General features: G+C 43.8%; 2 protein-coding genes across 3 annotated transcripts in view; both read left to right on the top strand.

Annotated features, from left to right (window-relative positions):
- Window positions 1–2922, top strand: part of drc11 (dynein regulatory complex subunit 11) — a 45261-nt gene extending 42339 nt beyond the window's left edge. For both annotated transcript variants that reach the window (XM_076302931.1, XM_076302930.1), the window contains 3 exons: window positions 64–241; window positions 1201–1439; window positions 2363–2922. In XM_076302931.1, the coding sequence (XP_076159046.1) occupies window positions 64–241; window positions 1201–1439; window positions 2363–2509 (564 nt within the window). In that variant the 3' untranslated portion in view covers window positions 2510–2922. The remainder of the gene's footprint in view (window positions 1–63; window positions 242–1200; window positions 1440–2362) is intronic.
- Window positions 2923–16967: 14045 nt separating this feature from the next.
- On the top strand, window positions 16968–20063 carry gbx2 (gastrulation brain homeobox 2). Its single transcript, XM_076302560.1, has 2 exons — window positions 16968–17890; window positions 18786–20063. Exons 1-2 carry the CDS (start codon window positions 17383–17385, stop codon window positions 19301–19303), a joined length of 1026 nt encoding a protein of 341 aa, XP_076158675.1. The 5' UTR covers window positions 16968–17382; the 3' UTR covers window positions 19304–20063.
- Window positions 20064–20517: the final 454 nt, after the last annotated feature.

Genomic DNA, 20517 nt, shown 5'->3' with positions numbered 1-20517 from the left:
TCTCTCTCTCTCTCTCTCTCTGCTCCTCCAGTTTTATAGTTTCTGATTTCTGTCTTTCTGCAGATGGAACCTAAGAGACTGAAGAAGGATCTTCCAAAAGTGCTCAAGTCCCTCCGACCAGAAGACAGAGTGCTGGTGGTGGGGACGTCCAGACGGCCTTTTGAGGCTGACCTGAAGTCCCTTTGTAAAGTTTACAAAAAGATTATCCTGATCCCAAGGCCTGCCTATGCGTCTAGATTAGGTGAGAGCTTCCTTAGTTGTGTCTTCTTGGAATGAATTACTGCAGGGACGAAACTTTGAGTGGAACACTGGAGAGTTTAAGCACCTCACGTCATCATGCTGGGTATTGTAATATTGTAATATGTGTCTTATTCATCATGAAGATATGATTAGTGGGGATGGGGGGCATTGGCCAGTTTTGATTATTGGAGGGGTTACAACCCCCCCACCCCCCAATATTGTCTGCTAAATTCCTAGTGCAATTTGCACAATTTTGCTTTATTGCACATACATGATTCCAACAGTTTCTTAACTTATATTAGCCTCTGTCTCTTTTCCCTTCTTGTGCCTTTGTGTATATTTGTGCTATTTATGTGTTTTTTTCTTTGGGAAACTACAGTTAAAGTTAAACTGAACTGTAAATCTAATTGACATAAATGCATATAGTTGTACATTGCCCATTCATTTTCTCTCTCCCTCTCTCTCTCTTTCTTTCTCACTGTCTCTCTCTCTCGCTCTCCCCATCTCTCTCTCTCTTACTCTCTCTCTCTCTTTTTCCCTCTCTCTGTCTCTCTCTCCTTCTGTCTCTCGATCCCTCTGTCCCCCCACCCTTCTCTCTCTCTCCCTCTCCCCATCTCTCTCCTTCTCTCTCTCTTTCTTTCTCTCTGTTTCTCTCACTCCCTCTGTCCCCCTCTCCCTCTCCCTATCTCTCTCTCTCCTCTCTCTTTCTTTCTATCTGTCTCTCTCTCCCTCTGTCCCCCTCTCCCTCTCCCCATCTCTCTCTCCTTCTCTCTCTCTTTCTTTCTCTGTCTCTCTCACTCCCTCTGTCCCCCTCTTCCTCTCCCCATATCTCCCTCTCCTTTCTCTCTTTCTTTCTATCTGTCTCTCTCTCTCCCTCTGTCCCCCTCTCCCTCTCCCCATGTCTCTTCTTCTCTCTCTCTCCTTCTCTCTCTCTCTCTCTCTCTCTCTCTCTCTCTGCAGTGCTGTGGAGAGACCTACTGCAGACACGCGGTGCTCAGCTCACGCCTGCGTTTGACCTCAGCTCTCTGGCCAAAGTGACAGACGGCTACACACAGGGGCATATTCTCCGGGCTGTGCGGTCAGTGTTGACCACCCGTCGCCTGAGTCAAATGGGCAGAAGGCCCCTCAGCGCGGTGGAGTTCATCCCTGTACTCGCACGCCAAGACCCTGTTTACAGAGAAGAGGAAGAGGTCTTTAAGGTCAGAGACTCCATTTCACTACGAAACTCTGGAATACTGTAATACTGCACAAATAACACAAACATTTACATCAGTATAAAGAAATGACATGTCAGGATTTTGATAGATATATAGATAGATAGATAGATAGATAGATACTTTATTGATCCCCAAGGGGAAATTCAAGAAAAACCAACCTGCTACAGATATTTTCACTCTTAAAGCAACACCAAAGAACTTTCCCTCTGTCACACGCACAGTCACACGCTATTTGTTTATTTAGCACCGGCTTTGCAAATAACGACGTCCACAGACAAGCTAGAATAGAGTATGTTGCACGAGTTTATGAAAGTATGATGTATTGCGACATCAGACGCAAGTCAAATTTGTAGTTTCTTATGTCTCATTACATCGAACTACAGATCCGCTACACGATCTGGCAAACTTACATAGTGCGGTTATAGCCGATAGAGGGCCGCGAAGCGAATGCAGAAGTGCCGTTCACCCTGTTACCAGTTGATGAACCACTGAAACGATTTTGGAAGATTATTTTAAGGTACAAAAAAGTCTTTGGTGTTGCTTTAAAATGAATGTGTTGGAAACAACACAAACTGCGTTGTCTCTGTCTGGACACAGAGATGTGTTCAAAACAATGCAAGTTGTGTTGTTTTCAACATATTTGTTTTAAGAGTGTTCATGATATTTTATTAATAGCCTACTGTAATACTGCACACAAACAACCAGTTCAGAGGCTGACTAGCATTGAGTGTCAACCCAGAGGTGCAACACCACTTATCACCTTTATTCCAAATTGTTGTAAGTCATTTTGGATAAAAACATCTGCTAAGACAATAAATGTAAATGTAAACCAATGACCAGGGTCCATCACATGACCTGACCGTACACATTGACCTGACCGTAGTTTGGCGTGTTTGTGTTGGCAGGCCTGGTACAGTCGCACGCCGCTAGGAAAGAAGAGGCTGAGAGCGGCCAAGATCATGGATGAGGAGGGTGAGGTGGGCAAGGGCAAAGGGCCGAAGGGGAAGAAGAAGAAAGACGCGAAGGGGAAAAAGAAGAAGAACACAAAGTAGACGCGATTAGTCTCTTTTCAACAACTGTCACATTGTAGCGATTGCTTTGAACAGTCTTACCTCAGCTCTGGATACTCTTGATTTTGAGAATACCCAGTGTGGTATGGATGGAAACACATATCTTAAGAATACATTCAAACATGTTTGCCATACAGACATTCCAGTACTCCATCGGTGAGATCTCCATTTTGATATCATGTAGAAGTAGCATTATTCAGCCACTAGAGGCCAGTAAAACACTAAAGAAAACACACTACTGTTCCTGCCGGAGTTCCTGTTCCTGATGTATATTTGGCATCCAAATAGAAAATGTGAAGATTAGTGACATTCTTTATATCACTTCCTGTTGTTGAAGTTGGACCCCTTGTAGAAATAGTTTGCTTCTGTGATTTTAGTCTATAAAAGCTACATAAACTCACGCAAAGTCTAATAGGACATTTGTCTGCTGTGTGTGAATCTGAGTCTTTATTTATAGGTATTTCTCAGCATGTCTTATTTCAGTTACCAACAATCCTGCTGCTCATGACCAAACCAGATTTCACTTCACAGCCAAGGACTGGGCAGACTTGAATACCCTCACCTAAGTGCTTATCCCTCACTCTCACGTTTAAGTACATTTATCTATTACACCATTTAGATGAACATCACTCTATTAAAACCCTTTGACATAGAAAAAAACATACAGGAATGCCTGAAATGAGTCATATTAGGCTAATTTAAATCACAAGGGGAAAATGAAAAAATAGAGATTGTTATCATATTGAGAAACACTGACAATTATTTGACCTCTAAAGAAGAAATAAAACATCGAGAAAGTAGTAAATATAATAAGGAGGTGCACAGGCAGTAGCCTACTTCACAAAACCTCTAGGAAACAGCACTGGAATTGTTGCCCAATTTATACAATGTCAATATCATAAACATGTCAAGATCAAATTCTCAATTGGTGCTCAAAATGGTGTGAATAACAATGCACATTTAGACATTTAGCGAGCAGCAGCAACAACCAAAGAAAGATAAAGACTGTTATTAGATATGTTTACATGTGACATGTTTACACCCTTAGATAAAGCATGGGAACACTTTGATACAACCAGCCGGCTACTGAGTCCCCAAACAGCCCCATAGATCATAATCATATGGGCAACATGAATGCAATCATCTCTGATCCAGGGAGCTGAAAGGGCAATGGGGAATAAAAGGCCCTACCCACAGCCACAGAAAAAGGACTATGTTTCTGCAAGAGTGTTTGATATGTTTGCCTCAGCTGAAATGTCAAAGCAGCAAGAACACAATTCAGTTCGGCTCACTCATGTTTAATCGTGGCTAAAAATCAAATGTGCCTTATAAACTGAGGTGGGCCTTTCCTGTAATGTAACGGCGTCATGAGTGAGGCATTAAAGGCTGATTGCTTCCTGCTGAATGTCACTGACCCTGGAGTGTATCCTGCAGTCTGGTCCTCGGGGACAGCGAGCATGGCATGGCCCTGCGACTGCGTCCAGCCAAACGGCAAATGGCCACATCCCAAGTCAAGAGTTGGACGTTTAGTTCACTCTTACAGACATGCACCCTTGCTTACGTTTCTATGCGTTTCTATGCCAACAGAGTCCTAATCAGGTGATCAATGAATATGCCATTACTTATGTGTATGATATGCACAGGACCTAAACAGCACTCACTGATCCACTTACTCTTATTGTACTAGACTTTTATTGTTTTAATTGTCCTAGAATTGTTGAGGAATTGCTTTAAAAAAAGCTTAAACTGCATGTTATCAATGTTGTTAGTCGCTTTGGTTAAAAATGCATCAGCCAAATGTAATGTAATGTGGACTCAGATATGTAGCTCTATGTTTAGAATTCCCATTCAAATAGAAGAGTAAAACATTAGAATTACTATTACGAGAGGCTGTCACTAAGTGTGACGGACCTTATTATTCAGAATACATTCTGCGTTCTGAACATGACAGAACGCAGGCTCTCCATGAAAACTGAGGCCACTTGAACTTTCTCACACATCAGTATTTTCTTAAAGTGATTGTGTTACTGAAATTATGATATGTGGGAAAGGTCTTTGGTTCAATATTCCACAATTCTGTCAATACAATGTAAGCAAAAACTGACACTGAAGCCTATAAAGGTTTAAGGAGCCTTTTGTTAGATAGAGTGAGTGAACCTTTAGCAATATAGCCTCTGGAGCAGAATAAGGACTTATTCAAGGGATCTAGAATGTTTTCTGTCAACAAAACATGTTATTGGATATGCTACTTGATGCTTATATACACTATGCAAAACTGTACTGATCCATATGCTGACAGGGCATCATAGACACAATTATTGTTATACTGAAGCTATGCTCCACATAGCATCATAGTATGAGAGTGTATTATAATTGCAGCCTATGCTGATTATCTCTATAGGCTACTATTGATTCCCTGATCGGATGTGCAAGGCAGCGATGATGGGATGGGTCAGTATCGTCCTGTTCCCAACCTAAAGGCCCTCTATATGTGCTTCGCAATTTATTTTTCTCAGGGCTCTCATTAAGACTATGTTTGTGTGTACTCACTGACTGTTTGAACTATTTGAAATTAATTAGTTTCTGAAATGAGCCATTAGATGTGTTTGAATGAAGGCTATTGCGAGAGGGATGGCTGTTGGCATGCTCCACGGGGTGAACCCGGGAGAGGGTCCTAACCGTCCTCCCCCCGCCCTGGGCCAGCGCATCCCGAAACAAATTATCAACCATCTTCGGAATCACGCGAGCGTGCAATGATGGAAGTTTTTTTTCCAGCCCTGTAATGATGTCGAAAATAAGGGGAACGGAGGAGGGCAACAAGGCATAGATGAACCTTTTGGTAAGACGAAGCCAGTCTTTTGTGCCAAGGAAGTGCTAATTAGCCTGTCTAATTTTCATTGTTGCCTATTAGTGCCAGAGGGCCTGCTGTGTGGCACCTTGTCCCAGGTCGTGCGGTCTGTTTACTGTAATGCGCTAACAAGCCAGCGTGTTCTACGAAGCGACTGACCCACTTCTCGACTGAGCGGCCCCTTCCCGCAGGACCGTTCTTGACGAGGATTTAACCGCGCAGTTAAACGACAAGACCTCTGTGGACATAGGTCTGGTCCAGCAGTGGGGGTCTGTCTCGTAATAGCCGGCGCTCCATGGCTGTATTTATATTCCCAAGATATTTCCCGCCAGTCCCTCGTCGTCTGGAGAATCTTGCGCCGAATCAGTCTTCGCATGTCACATCGCATGTTGGTCCCAGCGGCAGGTGGGTTTACAAAGCGTAATAAACACAATCACTTTGTGCTTGATCACCTGGTGCTCCTTGTAGCTTACACTGGCATGTAATGTAATTATTAAATAAGTGTGTGTTGTCATCCAAGGAAGACCCTCAAGCCAAGACTATAGAGTGAGGGGTTAAACTTGTTTATGGTATATTTGCTTCAGACAGGGGCGCAGCCAGGGATGGTTGCACGGGCCTACCGGGCCCAGGCCCAGGGGCCCAAGGGGTCAGGGGGCCCTGAAGCCCAAGCCTTTGCATGGAATCATTGCCTCAGTATCAACAAATCAGGATGTAGGCTATGAATCTGATTAAATTTAGTATTGGCCATCCCCAAAATGCACCAGAATACAGGAAATCACATCAAACAAATTAAAAATTTTCTGGGAGAGGGCCCCCAAACCCCCCCTCCCACATATACGACAATTAGTGGGGGGCCCTTAATACATCTGGGCCCAGGGGCCCGAAAGTTCATAGCCTTCAGACACGCATTTAGCCTTTGAAGATTGAGCTGTCCTCTTTATGTGGTGATGCTTTCCGGTTGTAAGATCGTCCCTATAGTCACTTTCATCCTCAGAAAACCTTGTGTAATTACATGCCACTTTACCCCCATTGTCACTATGAAATCTAATGAGTAATCTGAATAAATTTGAGTCCAACTGCCTCCCTCCTCGGCAGCACGGAGCATCCCTCAGATCAGATTAGCTCTATCAGATTTGCCCCTTTGTGCTCCTGACAGGGAGTCATGACAATCCTGCCCTGTGGACAGACTGGGAAAAAAGGTAGGCCACAAATAAAGGGACGACCCTCGCGCACACACACCAACACACACATACATACACACCACACACACACGCACACACACAGGAAGAGAGAGACACACACACACACACACACCACCGGGGCCTTATAGGCATTTCCCTGCTGCTGGAACCGGAGGCCTTAGGGGCCTGACTTATCTGGTAGAGCCTGGGACTACACCACAGTGACCTTACACACTCAGAGCCATAATGCACACAGGCCCAGGGCAGCTTAGATGACGTAGCCTCGCTTAAGACATTTACAGCTGTCCAGAGGGAAGACCAGGAGGATTCATTTTAAAAGGTAATTTGAGTTACATCTTACCCTAGCATAACTAGAGGAGGTCATATATTAATTAATTAGCGAGGACTATGATAGCCTACTGCTCCCAGATCAGAGAGAACACATCACCGAAAGGGATACTACTAATGAGGCTCCTGACTAATCAATGAGATGGACACATACATTATCATGTTAGGCTTATGTTTATTTTGCAGAAGCCTTCATCTAAACATAGTATATATACATGTTATATATTTGTTGTATACATTTTCATTAGTATAATGCAAAATAATCTATTGATGTGCAAATTATCTGTTTATAAGATAAACCCAACGACTGGCTTTTACTATAAAAAAACAATTTCTTTAGACATTTTGTTTAAACTGATACATAACATGGCTCCTTATAAAAAACAGTTCAACCAAGAGAACCTGAGGATCTGTACACACATTTCCCTGTGTGTCTCTCTGGGTTTCTCTCACACACCCACTCTCCGCCACACACACACACACACCGTTTCTCAAATCCAGATATTTTTTTCAGTTTCACAGACTACGTGTCCCACAGGACGCATATAAGGGAGGAGAGAGATGCTTACCTCAAATGTGAGAATAATTACAAAGAGAGAAGAAAGGTCCAATTAGCCAGCTGGCTGTTGTAAAACAAAGCAATTAATGCTGCGCTAATAAGCTGGATTTCAAGCAATTCACCATCACTTGCTAATCATTTGTTAATTAGTCTGACTTTTTAGCACATCAGATTATGAGTGATTAATCTGACAGATCTTGGTATTTAACAAACTCTTTTCTGGTGTGTGTGTGTGTGTCTGTATCTGTATCTGTGTGTTTGCGTGCGTGTCTGTCTGTATCTGTACGTGTGTGTGTGTGTGTGTGTGCGTGTCTGTATGTGTGTGTGTGTGTGTGTGTGCGTGTCTGTATGTGTGTGCGTGTGTGGGTGTGTGTTGTGAGAGCTCCTGGAGACCTTGCTGTAAAGGGACAACGTGACAGAACCCATTAGTGTTCAGAAACTCTCAGCTTTCTGGACAGGAGCAGTCGGTCTTTTTTTTCCGAAGACACAAATTTGGTATTTAAATTTCATATTAGTTTGCCCTGCAAAGTCTCCCACGAGGGCCCTCTTCCTCTCTGCATATGGATGTTGTCTTGTGGGGACAAGCTCAGTGGTGATCTGCGCCCTCTCAGTTGGGCAGAAGCCTCCTCTCCAGCCTCAAGAGAGCCTCGTGACTGGGGGTATATACATTTCAGAAGCTCCTTCTCATCACTGGGAGTATATAGAGTATGTTTCAGAGGCTCCTGATCTCATTGTGCTAATTCATCCTCCCAGCGCACAGGCCACGAGGCCAAAACTATATACATTGAAATAATACCCAGTTGTGTATTATGTGTAAGCATGTCCAATTAATTGGTGCATTTCTGCAATGCAGTTAAATGTTTACTTTTACATTCAGAACACTGACTTGGATGTGAACAGTTCTAGAACATCTGCAGCATTACAGAATCTTCTCACAATGGTGTCAGAACATTTTACATTGTGAAATGTTATCTGATGTCTGATATTGTAAGAACTTCAAGATAACATTATATAATGGTATAATATGATTCCTGTTTGCTGGACAGGTGTTACTGGACAGATAGATTATATGTACTGACACAAAAGCAAAAATAAAAAATACAAATAATAATAAATAGCAAAATATAAAGCAAATACCATTTAAATATATTTAATTTGTTTTTCAGTAATTCAGCATGGAGCAGCTCAGAATGAGTCTTTGCATATCTTAATTCTGTCGTTTTCAACATTATGTGGGGATCACCAAACACATTACCACTCTAAGTACCCTTAAAGGGGGCACTAATGGGGGGGGCTGTAGCCAGCCCTGTTTTGCTCTGGAAGGAGAAGGGGGGGGGGGGGGTGCTGCGGGTGGGAGAGACAGACGGTTTTGCACAAGGAGGCCCAACCAGGTGAGGTTGCGTTACAGCCCAGGTGTGCTCCTCGTCAATTACAGCTGGCCACAGCGGCCTGGTCAACGAAGGTCAGGTTCTCCAGCAGGTAACGCTGTGAAATCACAGGGCTCGGATGGCCCTTGTGGGTAGGGGAGGGGCGCTGTTAACTTGCTTGAGCATTTTTACGGCCCCGCAAACCAGAAGCGCCTGCAATTACTCACATAGCTTCCTCCTCCAAGTTCTCTTTCTTCCCTCGACCACCCAGCGTCCAGCTGGGACAAACCCTCACCATTAGGACATACGGGCTAAACGGAGAGCAGGGGGCAGCTCTGTCCGTGTTGTGTCCACAACGACACGTCCCCCATGACGACTATCCTGAACCTTTTGGCGTTTCACTGAAGCGCTTCAGATGGCACCAAGCCTACGTGGCAGTCAGGATGTTGAACTTGTGACAAATCTTCGAAAAATCTCTTGGATTCTTCGGTCATTATTATTCACACTCTCCAATACCATACATATTGCACAATTAAAGATAAAAACATAACTGAAAATGTTGGGGCGGCCGCTGTGGCGCAGCAGGCTACAGCGCCCATGCCATATACGGGCCCGAGTGCCCACGGGGACTCAGGTTCAAATCTGACCAGTAGTCATTTTCCGATCCCACCCCATCTCTCTCTCCCACTTGCTTCCTGTCACTATCCACTGTCCTGTCCAAATAAAGGCAAAAAATACCAAAAAATATACTTAAAAAAAAAAACATAACTGAAAATGTAACACTGAGTCCATGCTACACGATGGCTGGTGATGTTACTGTGTTGTTGTGTATTACAGGTCCCTCACAGGCTGTCCACCTGAGAGGTAGCTCCGCAGCTCAGCCCGTGAGCGTTCTCCCCTTATCATAATGCCACCATTTTAACCTTGAGCGCGTGTCACGATGATCATGGAGTGCTTGATTATGGGTCCAATGTGAGCACTGACCTTGTCATCCAGGGCCATTGAGTTGACTCTCAGCCCTGTGCGCTTACATACATTAAATAGACGTGTTACCATGTACCATTCCAACGCACATACACACTGCATTTATCACCAACGCCACTCTACCTTTCTTTCCTCTCTGCCGAACACCGTGAATGAGGTGGGGTCAAGGTTCACTATCTCTGGAAAGAGAATGTCCAGCGGATCTTTTTTTGCTACATTGGCTCCTGTGAAATAAGAACTCATCATTAGCACGGAGGAAATTAGACAATAGGCGAAAAATGTCCACTGCAGGCACCTCATTTGCAATCTCCAGGGAAGAGATAACGCTCAGCACTCTCCTGAATGAAGATATCACATCTGAGAATCACTGCCAGCGCCTGCGATCGTGATTGGCTGTGAACAGAGATGGCGAATGAAACTGCTCTGAAGCCATTAGAGGAGCCCACGATTCCTCTCAGCCTCATCTGATGCAGCATGAAGCGCTCAGTATGCCGCTTTTCATTAGTACAGATTCTCCAGTTCCACCCTGCACACAAAGGGAAGAGGACAGAACCAGCACACACACTCTGAGGAGGAGAAGGAGGATTGCTGAGAGATGAGAAGGGTGCAAGGATCCAGAGTCTGATTTCATGTGTGTGTGTGTGTGTGTCTGTCTGTCTGTCTGTCTATGTGTGTGTGTATGTGCATGTGTGTCTGTCTGTCTATATGTGAGTGTGTGTGTGTGTGTGTCTGTCTGTCTATGTGTGTGTGTGTGTGTGTCTGTGTGTGTGTGCATGTGTGTTTCCTCCAAGAATAAAGTCCATTTTCTTGTTTTTCTGTCCTTTTGTCTCGCTCGCTCCCTCAGTAGTCTATTAGTGTCGAGTGGGATTGGTGCAGTGGTCTTTCACTAATTACCTTGTGAAGGATGAGGAGGAAGGGCCTCATTACTGCTCTCACGGCCAGAGCATACTGTCTCTCTCTCTCTTTCTCTCTCCCTCTCTCTCTCTCCCTCTCTCTCTCCCCTAATGATGTTGGATCCAGTGCGACTGGAGACATGGAGCTGTTTCATCAAGCATCTGCCTGTCCAGAGGTTAACTCTCCTGTTGACTCGCTATCTCTCTCTCTCTCCTGGATGAGATGTCCTCTCCTCTCCCCCGGCTCTCGCTCTAGCTTAGCGGCGTGTAAGGACGTGCCTCGTTGCTTACCTTGTTTTTCACTCATCATTAGCATTTCTTACCTGCTGCAATGAAGCAGAACTAACTGCCGCCGCTGTTGTGTGAGATTTTTTGGCTTGTCAAAGAGAACACAGCTCACTGCACATGTTTGTAAAAGAACAGAAATTCAACAACAGTACAGGACTAGTATTTGTATGCAGTTGTTATGGCACTATTTCCTGCGTTGTAGTTTACCCATCGTGGAGATTATCAGACACTTACAGTAGGCAGTTGGTTGGCTCACCAGGGAAATGAACAAAGCCCCTAACCCAATTTTAGCACCAGTTCACTTCGACTCTATTTCAGTCTCTTTGATTCTACCCATAATTAAAAGTGTAATTATTAAATAACCTTTCTCCCAGACATGTGTGCAAGAGGAGCTCGAGGAGAATATTTCCCCCTTAATCTAATTAGCTTGTCTGTGTCTCGTGTAAGTGTGGGAAGGGAAGCCAGGAATAAGACAGCCAAGAGAGAGGTGACTTTACACTGACCGTCTGGCCCAACATGCTCGTGGCAGTCTTGTGCTTTGTATACCTGTAATCCCCACGCTAGTGTGTGTGTGTGTGTGTGTGTATGTGGATTTGTGTGTGTGTGTGGAGTGGTGTTATGTCTTGCCCTTGGTTTACGTTCGGTGAAATGCAGGCCATTCATGTTGCTGTCTGTCTGTGAGAGAGTGAAGGCTGGCTCTCCCAAAATGACTATAATTATGCTCATGAGACACCTGGACTTCTCTTTTTGGGTGCATCTGAAAGTTCTGTCTCTCTCTAGACGATGATGTGTTTTGGATGGACCTTAAATAAATCTAGTTTCTATAGTTACCCCCTCCTTGTTCCCCCTCCTCTCAAGCCCCTGGGGGCACAATCTATCACTTCACACACTCACACACACACACACACACACACACACACACACACACACACACACACACACACACACACACTATTCCTCAAACCTCTTGTGCTGCTTTCAATTTCTTGAATTAGAATTAGTTTTATTTTAGAAATGCTTTGAATGAAAAATATGGCAATTTAAACGTGTTCCATGAATACCTTTGTGCAGCTGTTTTAGACATTTCATTTGTGCTATGGTTTGGTCAGTGTTTTTGTCAGAGGTTTCAGAGTGATATGAGTATATTTTCATGAGCAGTTTTGCACTATGTGCCCTGGCCTGCAGAGGGAGCTCTTCATTAATTACACCTTGGGCCAGGAGAGCTTGGGTTCGAGGGTTATTAAATTGCCAAAAGTTAAACTGAAATATCAAAGTGCTATCATTTCCATTTTCTTCGTAACATATAGGCCTACCTCTTCATTTGAGGATGAGCAGAATACAACAAAGGAACCGCTAATAAAACAAATCTGAACTTAACAGCCATCATGTATTTTGCTTTGTAAAACAATCAAATCAAACATGACAATAATACATCAAATGTAATAATTGGAATAGATTTTCTGTTCAATATGTTCTGCATCAAGGAATTTTTGGCACGTTTTTACTGCATCAATTCTTTATCTGAAACAATCCATGGTAACGTTGGCCGGAAAGGCCATAACTCTTCTACAAAGCAGGCTCTCTGGAGGGCTGCTGCCATTTGACCGTAGGCAACTGCAGATTTAGCTGGGCATCTTGAGAATACTCTTAGATCTGAAACAGTACGGGGCTGCAGTGCCAGTTTCCTATAACACACATGGCACAGATTACCATGAAGAGTGGCTTTTATTACCTGCAGTAGAGACGACTGCTCAACTCACTTGTATTAACATGGTAATCCTTTACTTTCTTTGTTTAGTCTTTGTCTAGTTCATTCGGCTAAGCCACTGCTAAGCCCAAACCGGGCCCATCACTCAAACTTAGCCCAGACTTCCAATTGTCATTGGTCTAAACCCAGGGGAATTGGGCCGTGTCTAGTGATCACATCCCACTATAAACCACTTTTATGTGCAATAGCTTGTAACTCTCTGTGAGACTATGCAGTGTTTTAAAACAACAATGTCTTATGTAATGCCTTTCTAACAATCAACAGAACGACTTCTAGACGACATTAAGCATGTAGCCCTTAAATCCAATGGCAGCAAAAGTCAGCTCAGAACCCATAATGCTTCAAAAGGGCTCTGATGAGGAGACCATGAGCAATTCCCTCAGCAGCAATACAGTGGTCTGATTTATCCGATCTCCCTCTAAACATTGATTGTGCTAAGTGTGGATAATGTGGGAAGTACAGCGGGCGCAAGGAGCGGACGGGAGGATCAATAACCAAGCAGCCACGGCAAGCCCGCGGGGTGGGGTTCACAGAGTCGCGCTCAGCCCGCCATGTCATGGCCGATCAGGTCTCCACCGCGCTTGATCCCTTATCATCGTTCTCAAATTTGTAAAGGTTAATCAATTGATTTAGTTTAACCTTTTTATAATCAGAAATCAGATGTAGCCTTCGAATGGCTGTTTCCCCTGTTGTTTAAGATTAATAGATGAAGTGGAAAAACCTGACTCAATATGTAGGAGAATGGCAGCAGGGTAAATGTGTAGGCCTATAGCTTTGTGTTGTGTAGACCTCAGCTGTCAGTAGATGGGATTCAGTGGCTGGGAAAAGTGCAACGTGCAGAACACATTACTGCTGACATTTAGATCTTGATGAAAAGCCTGCGCCTGAAACAAACTAACTAAATGATGTTGAACTGTCAAAGACTGGAGGCAACACTCTTAAATCCATTTCCGTACGTACACCCCCCTCACCAAAACACAATCCAACAGCAATCATATCACATTGGCCTACCAGACACAAATTGCCACTGCACCGCCACTGCCTCTATAATACCTGAAATGAAGATCTTTCTGAGCCTGTATTTACTCCAACCACCTACAACTGAAGCACTTCAAACCTCCGCATTTTAGTTTCTCTTCGGTTATTTTGAGTGCTGCAATAATTGCATTGGTGATTGTTGTTAATACAGAGAGGACGCCCATGCTGTGGCGCGTGTTTAAAAGAGCTCAATCGGCTCTCATTTAGCCTTTGGTTACATTACCCCCTTTTTCGCCGTAATGGATGATCTTGTTCACCAGCATGCTGGAAAGGTTTAATTAAATCATATTCCAATCATAATCCATGTTGTTAATTAAACTGGATAATTTATAAGTACAAAAGAGGGTATTTATTAGCCATTCCGCTGTGATGGTGGTACTGTGACTTAGAAGAGGACCCCCACCCCACTACACCCCCACTCTCACCCCTTTACTATTGATGCCTGCACATGATTGATAATGAGACAGTGACTGCTATACTATTTGTCTAATGGCTGTGCAATTAAAATCCCTTGTAAATGACCCATGCCTCATTTCATCCTAATCTATGGAATTTTGATTGAATTTGTCAGCGCTAATTGAAAAATACTGCTATTTAATGTCTGCATTGCAGTTGCGGTAGGGCTCGACTATAATGAGACGGTGTCCCCGTGACCCTGGGGGGAGGGGGGGGGGCTGTCCTTGATTTGGCAGGGAGGGAGGGAGCGCTGCAATTTTAGGAGGTGAAAAGAACCCCCCCCCCTCCATCTGCACCCATGCATTTGATCAAGAGGGATCATGTCCCACACTGAAGAGATAGATTCATTCTGTGTTGATCAGCAAACACTAGGAACACAACATGTACTGTGTGTGAGTGTGGGTGTGTGTGTGTGTGTGTGTGTGTGTGTGTGTGTGTGTGTGTGTGTGTGTGTGTGTGTGTGTTTGTTTGTGTGTGTGTGTGTGTGTTTGTGTGTGTGTGTGTGCGTGCGTGCGTGCGTGTATGTGTGTGTGTGTGTGTGTGTGTGTGTGTGTGTGTGTGTGCGTGCGTGTATGTGTGCGGTGTTTGTGTGTGTGTGTGTGTGTGCGCGCGTGCGTGTGTGTATGTGTGCGGTGTGTGTGTGTGTAGATCAAGCAAATGACAGTAAACCTTTGGGTAATCATTAGGATTTCCAGAATGTTTCCACTGTTTTTTTCTCTATCCAACACTCAGGGTGATGCTTCGTCAACACTCAGGGTGATGCTTCGTCAACACTCATGGTGATGCTTCGTCAACACTCAGGGTGATGCTTCTTCAACACTCAGGGTGATGCTTCTTCAACACTCAGGGTGATGCTTCTTCAACACTCAGGGTGATGCTTCTTCAACACTCAGGGTGATGCTTCTTCAACACTCAGGGTGATGCTTCTTTACCGCATCGTTCTGCCCTGGGCACATCCGTGTGTCCCTCTTCACTGTAACAGTGTCTGCCTCTTTAACAGTGTTTAACACAGTTCTGATTCTCCACATCCCAGCAACTCCAAAGCTTTATCAAACTTCACAGCAGTCACCTTGAGCCACTCCACATCTGTGCTGGCGTGGAGATTTATGTCGAGTAGATTGCTTCAGTGTGGGCACACATGCACTGGCTCAGGCTCTGGGTGAGGGAGTCCTGTGGCAGATGGATTGGAGCCAGATGATTCACTATGGGGCCTGTGTGCAACGGTGCTGCTGTGTGCCAGAGACGGTGTGTGTGTGTGTGTGTGTGTGAGAGAGAGAGTGTGTGTATAAAAGATAGAGAGAGAGAGAGAGAGAGAGTGTGTGTGTGTGTGTGTGTGTGTGTGTGTGTATGTGAGAGACAGTGTGTTTATGTGTGTGTATGTGTGTGTGCCTGCCTGTGTGTGTGCATGACATGACAAATTGCTGAGCATGTAAGGAGCAAAACTCTTTAGAATGTGAGATCATTGTGCTGAGAAAACTTCAAAAACAACTTGGACCATGTTTTCTTAAGACTTGAGCACAGGTACTGTATGTATGTATTTAGGAAATTATTCATTTGGCTGGTGATTTAGAAAAATCATTTTAAAATGATCAGAATGACTTATTGCCAAATTAATTCTTACCAGACAAATCAGCAAAGAAAAAGCTGTAAACAAAAAAAAAAGTAGCCTTTAGCCCTTAGACAGAGGTGCTCTTGGAAAATAAACACACTAGCTATAGGGCTGGGCTACTTGTATCAATACATCTGAACTTTACATGGAACACTAATGTAACACAAAATACAAGGCATGGCATCTGATGTCATTCATGGCAGGTAGGGAAAAGAACTCCACTGTAAAACCTGCTCTGGCCTTCATCAAGCAGAAACCTGTGACCATCTCTTTTCAAAAAGGTCCTTTCAGAAGAACAACTGCTATTCATTTCTTTTGTCTATTGTAACTATTGTGACTCCCAACATCTCTTAGGATGTCAATGTTATCCTTCCCAGAAGTATTCAGTATCAGAACAACACTTGCTACCCATACATGATGCACAACTGATGGTGTGTGTCTAATGTTTTCTCTGTTGGTCATTGTTTAGATTCTAATTTTTGAGGATTCTAATTTACTTCAGGAATTGCATTGCTATGCGATCGTGTTGTCACATCTTAATGAGTCAGAGGTTTCACCTCCAGGAGATGAGATCCAGAGAATTGGATACATTGTTGTCCAGTTCCCAGCTGTCCCTGAGTTTTTAAGGATCACTATTTCCAGGTCACCATTTTTCATCACAGCCATATGGTTTAACTTTACACACCTATCTTGTTTTGGTCTGTTGTTGACATAAGAGGGTTAGCTACTCAGAATATGAATGTGTCCGCAATTAATGTTTCTATTTCAATGTGCTTTATATTAATACAGCACGTGCAGACTTAATGTTATTTTGGTTTAGGCCTAGTTAATGGAACAGACAATAGCCCGATATGTACATACAAATTATTATTTAATTTAGGAACAACAGTAAAGGTAGTGGGTCTCTTTGAGTAGGAATTTCTACTTACGGTCGGTGCCCTTGTGCGTGCGTGTGCGTTTACGTGTGCACATTAGCCACGTTTGCAGTAGCCAATAAACGGCAGAGTAGAGATGTGAGGGCGGTCCGCTCTCGCGGCAGAGGCGCTAAAACTGAGGGAGCGGAATTTAAACGCGTTCCGCATCTGCAGAATGAAGGAGAGACAGTGACGATTCATGTTTGAGTGAGCTTAGATACCAACTCTGACAACAAACTGCATCGGATGAAAAGGTCGCCGAAATAATCGTCTTCGTCAAATTGCAGTATGGCAACACAGGACAGCTAAAAAATGCTCTGTTTGGACGCCGGGAACTGAGCGTAGTCAACACGGATTATATACAGTGTTTTCTTTTTCCGGCGAAGAATCGAGACGCTGAATTTCGAAGACTGACATGTACCCTATGAAATGGTTTTATTCATTCAGCAAACGAAGGACGGGATCGTTATAACTTTAGACTTACTGCGGTGTGCCACCAAAAATAACGCGTGTGATTGACTTGACATCGGTTTAGACCGGCTCAGGGAGAATTTGTTCCCCCACATTCAGTGACATTTTCTATTTGTAACACATCCGAGCTTATGAGTGCAGTTTTTAGCCCATCATTCATGATGATGCAACGTCCAGTGGGAAGCACCACGGCCTTCAGCATCGACTCCCTAATCGGTGGTCCCCCTCAACCAAGCCCAGGACATTTTGTTTACACTGGCTACCCCATGTTCATGCCGTATAGGTCAGTAGTGCTCCCTCCGCCGCCCCCTCCACCGCCTGCACTCTCTCAGTCCGCGCTCCAGGGTCTGCCGTCCACGCACCCGCACCACCAGATCCCCGGGTTACCCAGCAGCTTCTGCTCCAGCTTGGCGCAGGGCATGGCGCTGACATCCACGCTCATGGCCACGCTGCCCGGCGGATTCCCCGCGTCCCCGCAGCAGCAGGAGGCGGTGAGGAAGTTCGCTCCCCAGTCCCTCCATGCTGCCTTTGACAAAACTCAGGAAATGCGCTTGGACGCAGATGACGGGAAAAGCTTCCTGGGAAAGGAGTCTTCTCTCTCGTCATTCCACGACACAGAGTCCCTGCAGTCTGTCACAGGTGAATATACATTGTTTCTATTTCAATTTGTGCTTTTCGGTTATGAAATAGCTTAGGCTTTGCAGACAAAGCTATGGCATGAAACTCTTTTACTACAAGTATTGTTTGTACCTTTACCTTAACAAAGATTGATGCAAGTCTGAAATGAAGGGAACATGAAGAAGAGTGCCTACTTGATTGTAGAGTTTCAGTTCAGAAGTTATTTATAAACTTTTTCCATAAAAATTGTCGTGGTGACAAACTTGAAGCCTTGGCTGACGTCTATTTTCGCCTATAACTTTACTTTGGAATTGGTTCGTTCAAAGACAGTTCATATATAGAATGGCAAAAAACAGCATTGCAACGAAAAAGTATGCATCAAGTGTAATCACAAATCGGAATATGACTTGCCAAAAACTGAGGTGGGGGGAGCTTTTATAGAGAATGTGTAGCCTTTGTCAAAGCTTCCAAAGGTAGACTAAAACGCCCGGGGCACAGGCTAAGTGGCCAAATTAGCCTACCTTAATTGAAGAAGGAGCAAAGCGCCAACGGTGTCTAAATGTTCATAAAACGGTGCGCATAATTCAGTGTCGCTCAGCCATTTCCAAATCTTCGTGTAAAATAAATAGAGGCCCAAGACTTCCAGATGAGTATAGTGTAAATATTCAAATCCAATTAACTGGAAAGCATAACGTATCTATCATCTGAAGTAAACAAGAGAAATTCGAAAGTGAATGCAAATTTCCTCGCCACAAATATCTGGAATATTTTACTCTAGGCTACACTCAGTTCATGAGTGCATGTAGTGTCGCATTACTCAACCACACAAGTTTCAGCCAGTTTACAAATTTGTTTCTGTATGTATATTTTTTCATACAACTGTTTCACAAGTAACATGACTTATTTTTCATTACAGCCAGAAATCACAGTAAAGATGATGGCAAAGAGGACGAGTGTACCCGTAAAGAGGACAGTTATACAATGGACAGCGATCTAGACTACAGCTCAGACGACAACGCCAGTGGCAGTGCCATGTGTCAAAAGGACGACGGGGACGCGAGCGGTGGAATGGACGATGGTGCCCATGGACCGAGCGGAACTGGGAGCACCACGTCTACTGGGAAGAACCGACGACGACGGACAGCCTTCACCAGTGAGCAACTGTTAGAACTGGAGAAGGAATTTCATTGTAAGAAGTACCTCTCTCTCACAGAACGCTCTCAGATTGCTCACGCGTTAAAGCTCAGCGAGGTACAGGTCAAAATCTGGTTCCAGAACCGACGAGCCAAGTGGAAACGCGTGAAAGCCGGAAACGTTAACTCTAAAAACGGAGAGCCCTCCAGAAATCCCAAAATTGTGGTGCCCATCCCTGTGCACGTAAGCCGCTTTGCAATACGAAGTCAGCACCAGCAGTTAGAGCAAGCGAGGCCTTGATTTCAGACGGGATGCGGAGGACCTAATGTCGATATAAGTTAAACGAAATAAACAACCATAGAGTACAAAATATGTATGAAAACAATGTTGGACTTCAAATTATTTCGACAGGCCCATGTTTATACCCGCGAGAAAAATGTGGTCGGTAAAATGATGTGGAATAATTCTTTCTTAGGCCTGCCTGACTGAGACCTGGAGCGGTAGGCTACTACACGATTAGGTGTGAGAGTCGACTGAAAGGAATCGGCTCCGGTGTTTGATGAAAGTATTTTGGGAAAGAATAAACTATTTGGACCAAAATAATGGATACCGGGAGCCACTGTACATTCCCAACAAAAAGAATAGGCTAATCATGGAGATCACTATGATTTTTTAGTTGTGTGCAGACTGCAGAGGCAGAATTGTCTTGTTGGTGTATTTTTTCAGGCATTACTGAGAGAACACAGACGTGTCTCAGATGAGCACTTTTTTTGTTGGTTTAGCACTGTAAAAAGATTAAGAAAAAATCCACACTCTACCCCAGACATTCAGGTGTTCCTGCTGCATCAATACCAATTATGTGTTTTAATTTACGTGATATTCACTAACTCTTAAAATTGATTATTGTTGCTTGATTTTAAAAAACGTTTATGATTGTATTTTTCCACACCTTATAAAGCACGCTGCTAATTTATTTAACATTGTGTAAAATGTTGCTAACATTTCATGAATTATTGACGCAAGACTTTTGTGTGGATTAAAACTGGACCCCATGAAGTGACGATCCTTTGTCAATTTGCTTATTGCTATGCCTTTTTATCATTTACAATAGTCTACTGATACTGATCTGTAGGTTTTGATCAATAACTTTAAACAAATTAATTATTAAAAAGATGCACCAAAGTAAATTTAAGTGCCAAAGAGGCGTCTTCAGCTGACAGGTTATTTCTTTGTCGGTAAACAAATGACAACCAAATAGTAGTCTTTTACTGGGGAAAATCAATTGGTCCTCAAGAAAAAGCAAAACACACCCCTCTCGACAGTAACAATTAAATACAATGCAATACAATACAATAAAACTGTTGACAGTATATTTTTTATTGTTCACTTCAGCCAGCGTTACTGGCGATTGGATGACAGTTTTACACCTGCTTTTCCAGGTAGGCTACTGAAATGAAGGTTCCAGTGCCATGTTGGTACAAATCAAACTCTCTGGTGTCAGCATCAAAATATGT

This window comes from Alosa pseudoharengus, unplaced genomic scaffold, assembly GCF_046254945.1.
Source record: "Alosa pseudoharengus isolate Yale_2024_CS ecotype anadromous, Long Island Sound unplaced genomic scaffold, YU_APseudo_1.1 YU_APseudo_1.1_scf_24, whole genome shotgun sequence".
Taxonomy (NCBI): Eukaryota; Metazoa; Chordata; class Actinopteri; order Clupeiformes; family Clupeidae; genus Alosa; species Alosa pseudoharengus.
Note: the sequence above shows the minus strand (reverse complement) of the source record. Positions and strands in the feature narration are given on the sequence as shown.

Coding starts and splice junctions, on each gene's coding strand:
- gbx2 (XM_076302560.1), top strand. CDS start 17,383: ATGAGTGCAGTTTTTAGCCCATCATTCATGATGATGCAACGTCCAGTG. Junction 17,891..18,785: donor GTCCCTGCAGTCTGTCACAG/GTGAATATACAT, acceptor TTTTCATTACAG/CCAGAAATCACAGTAAAGAT.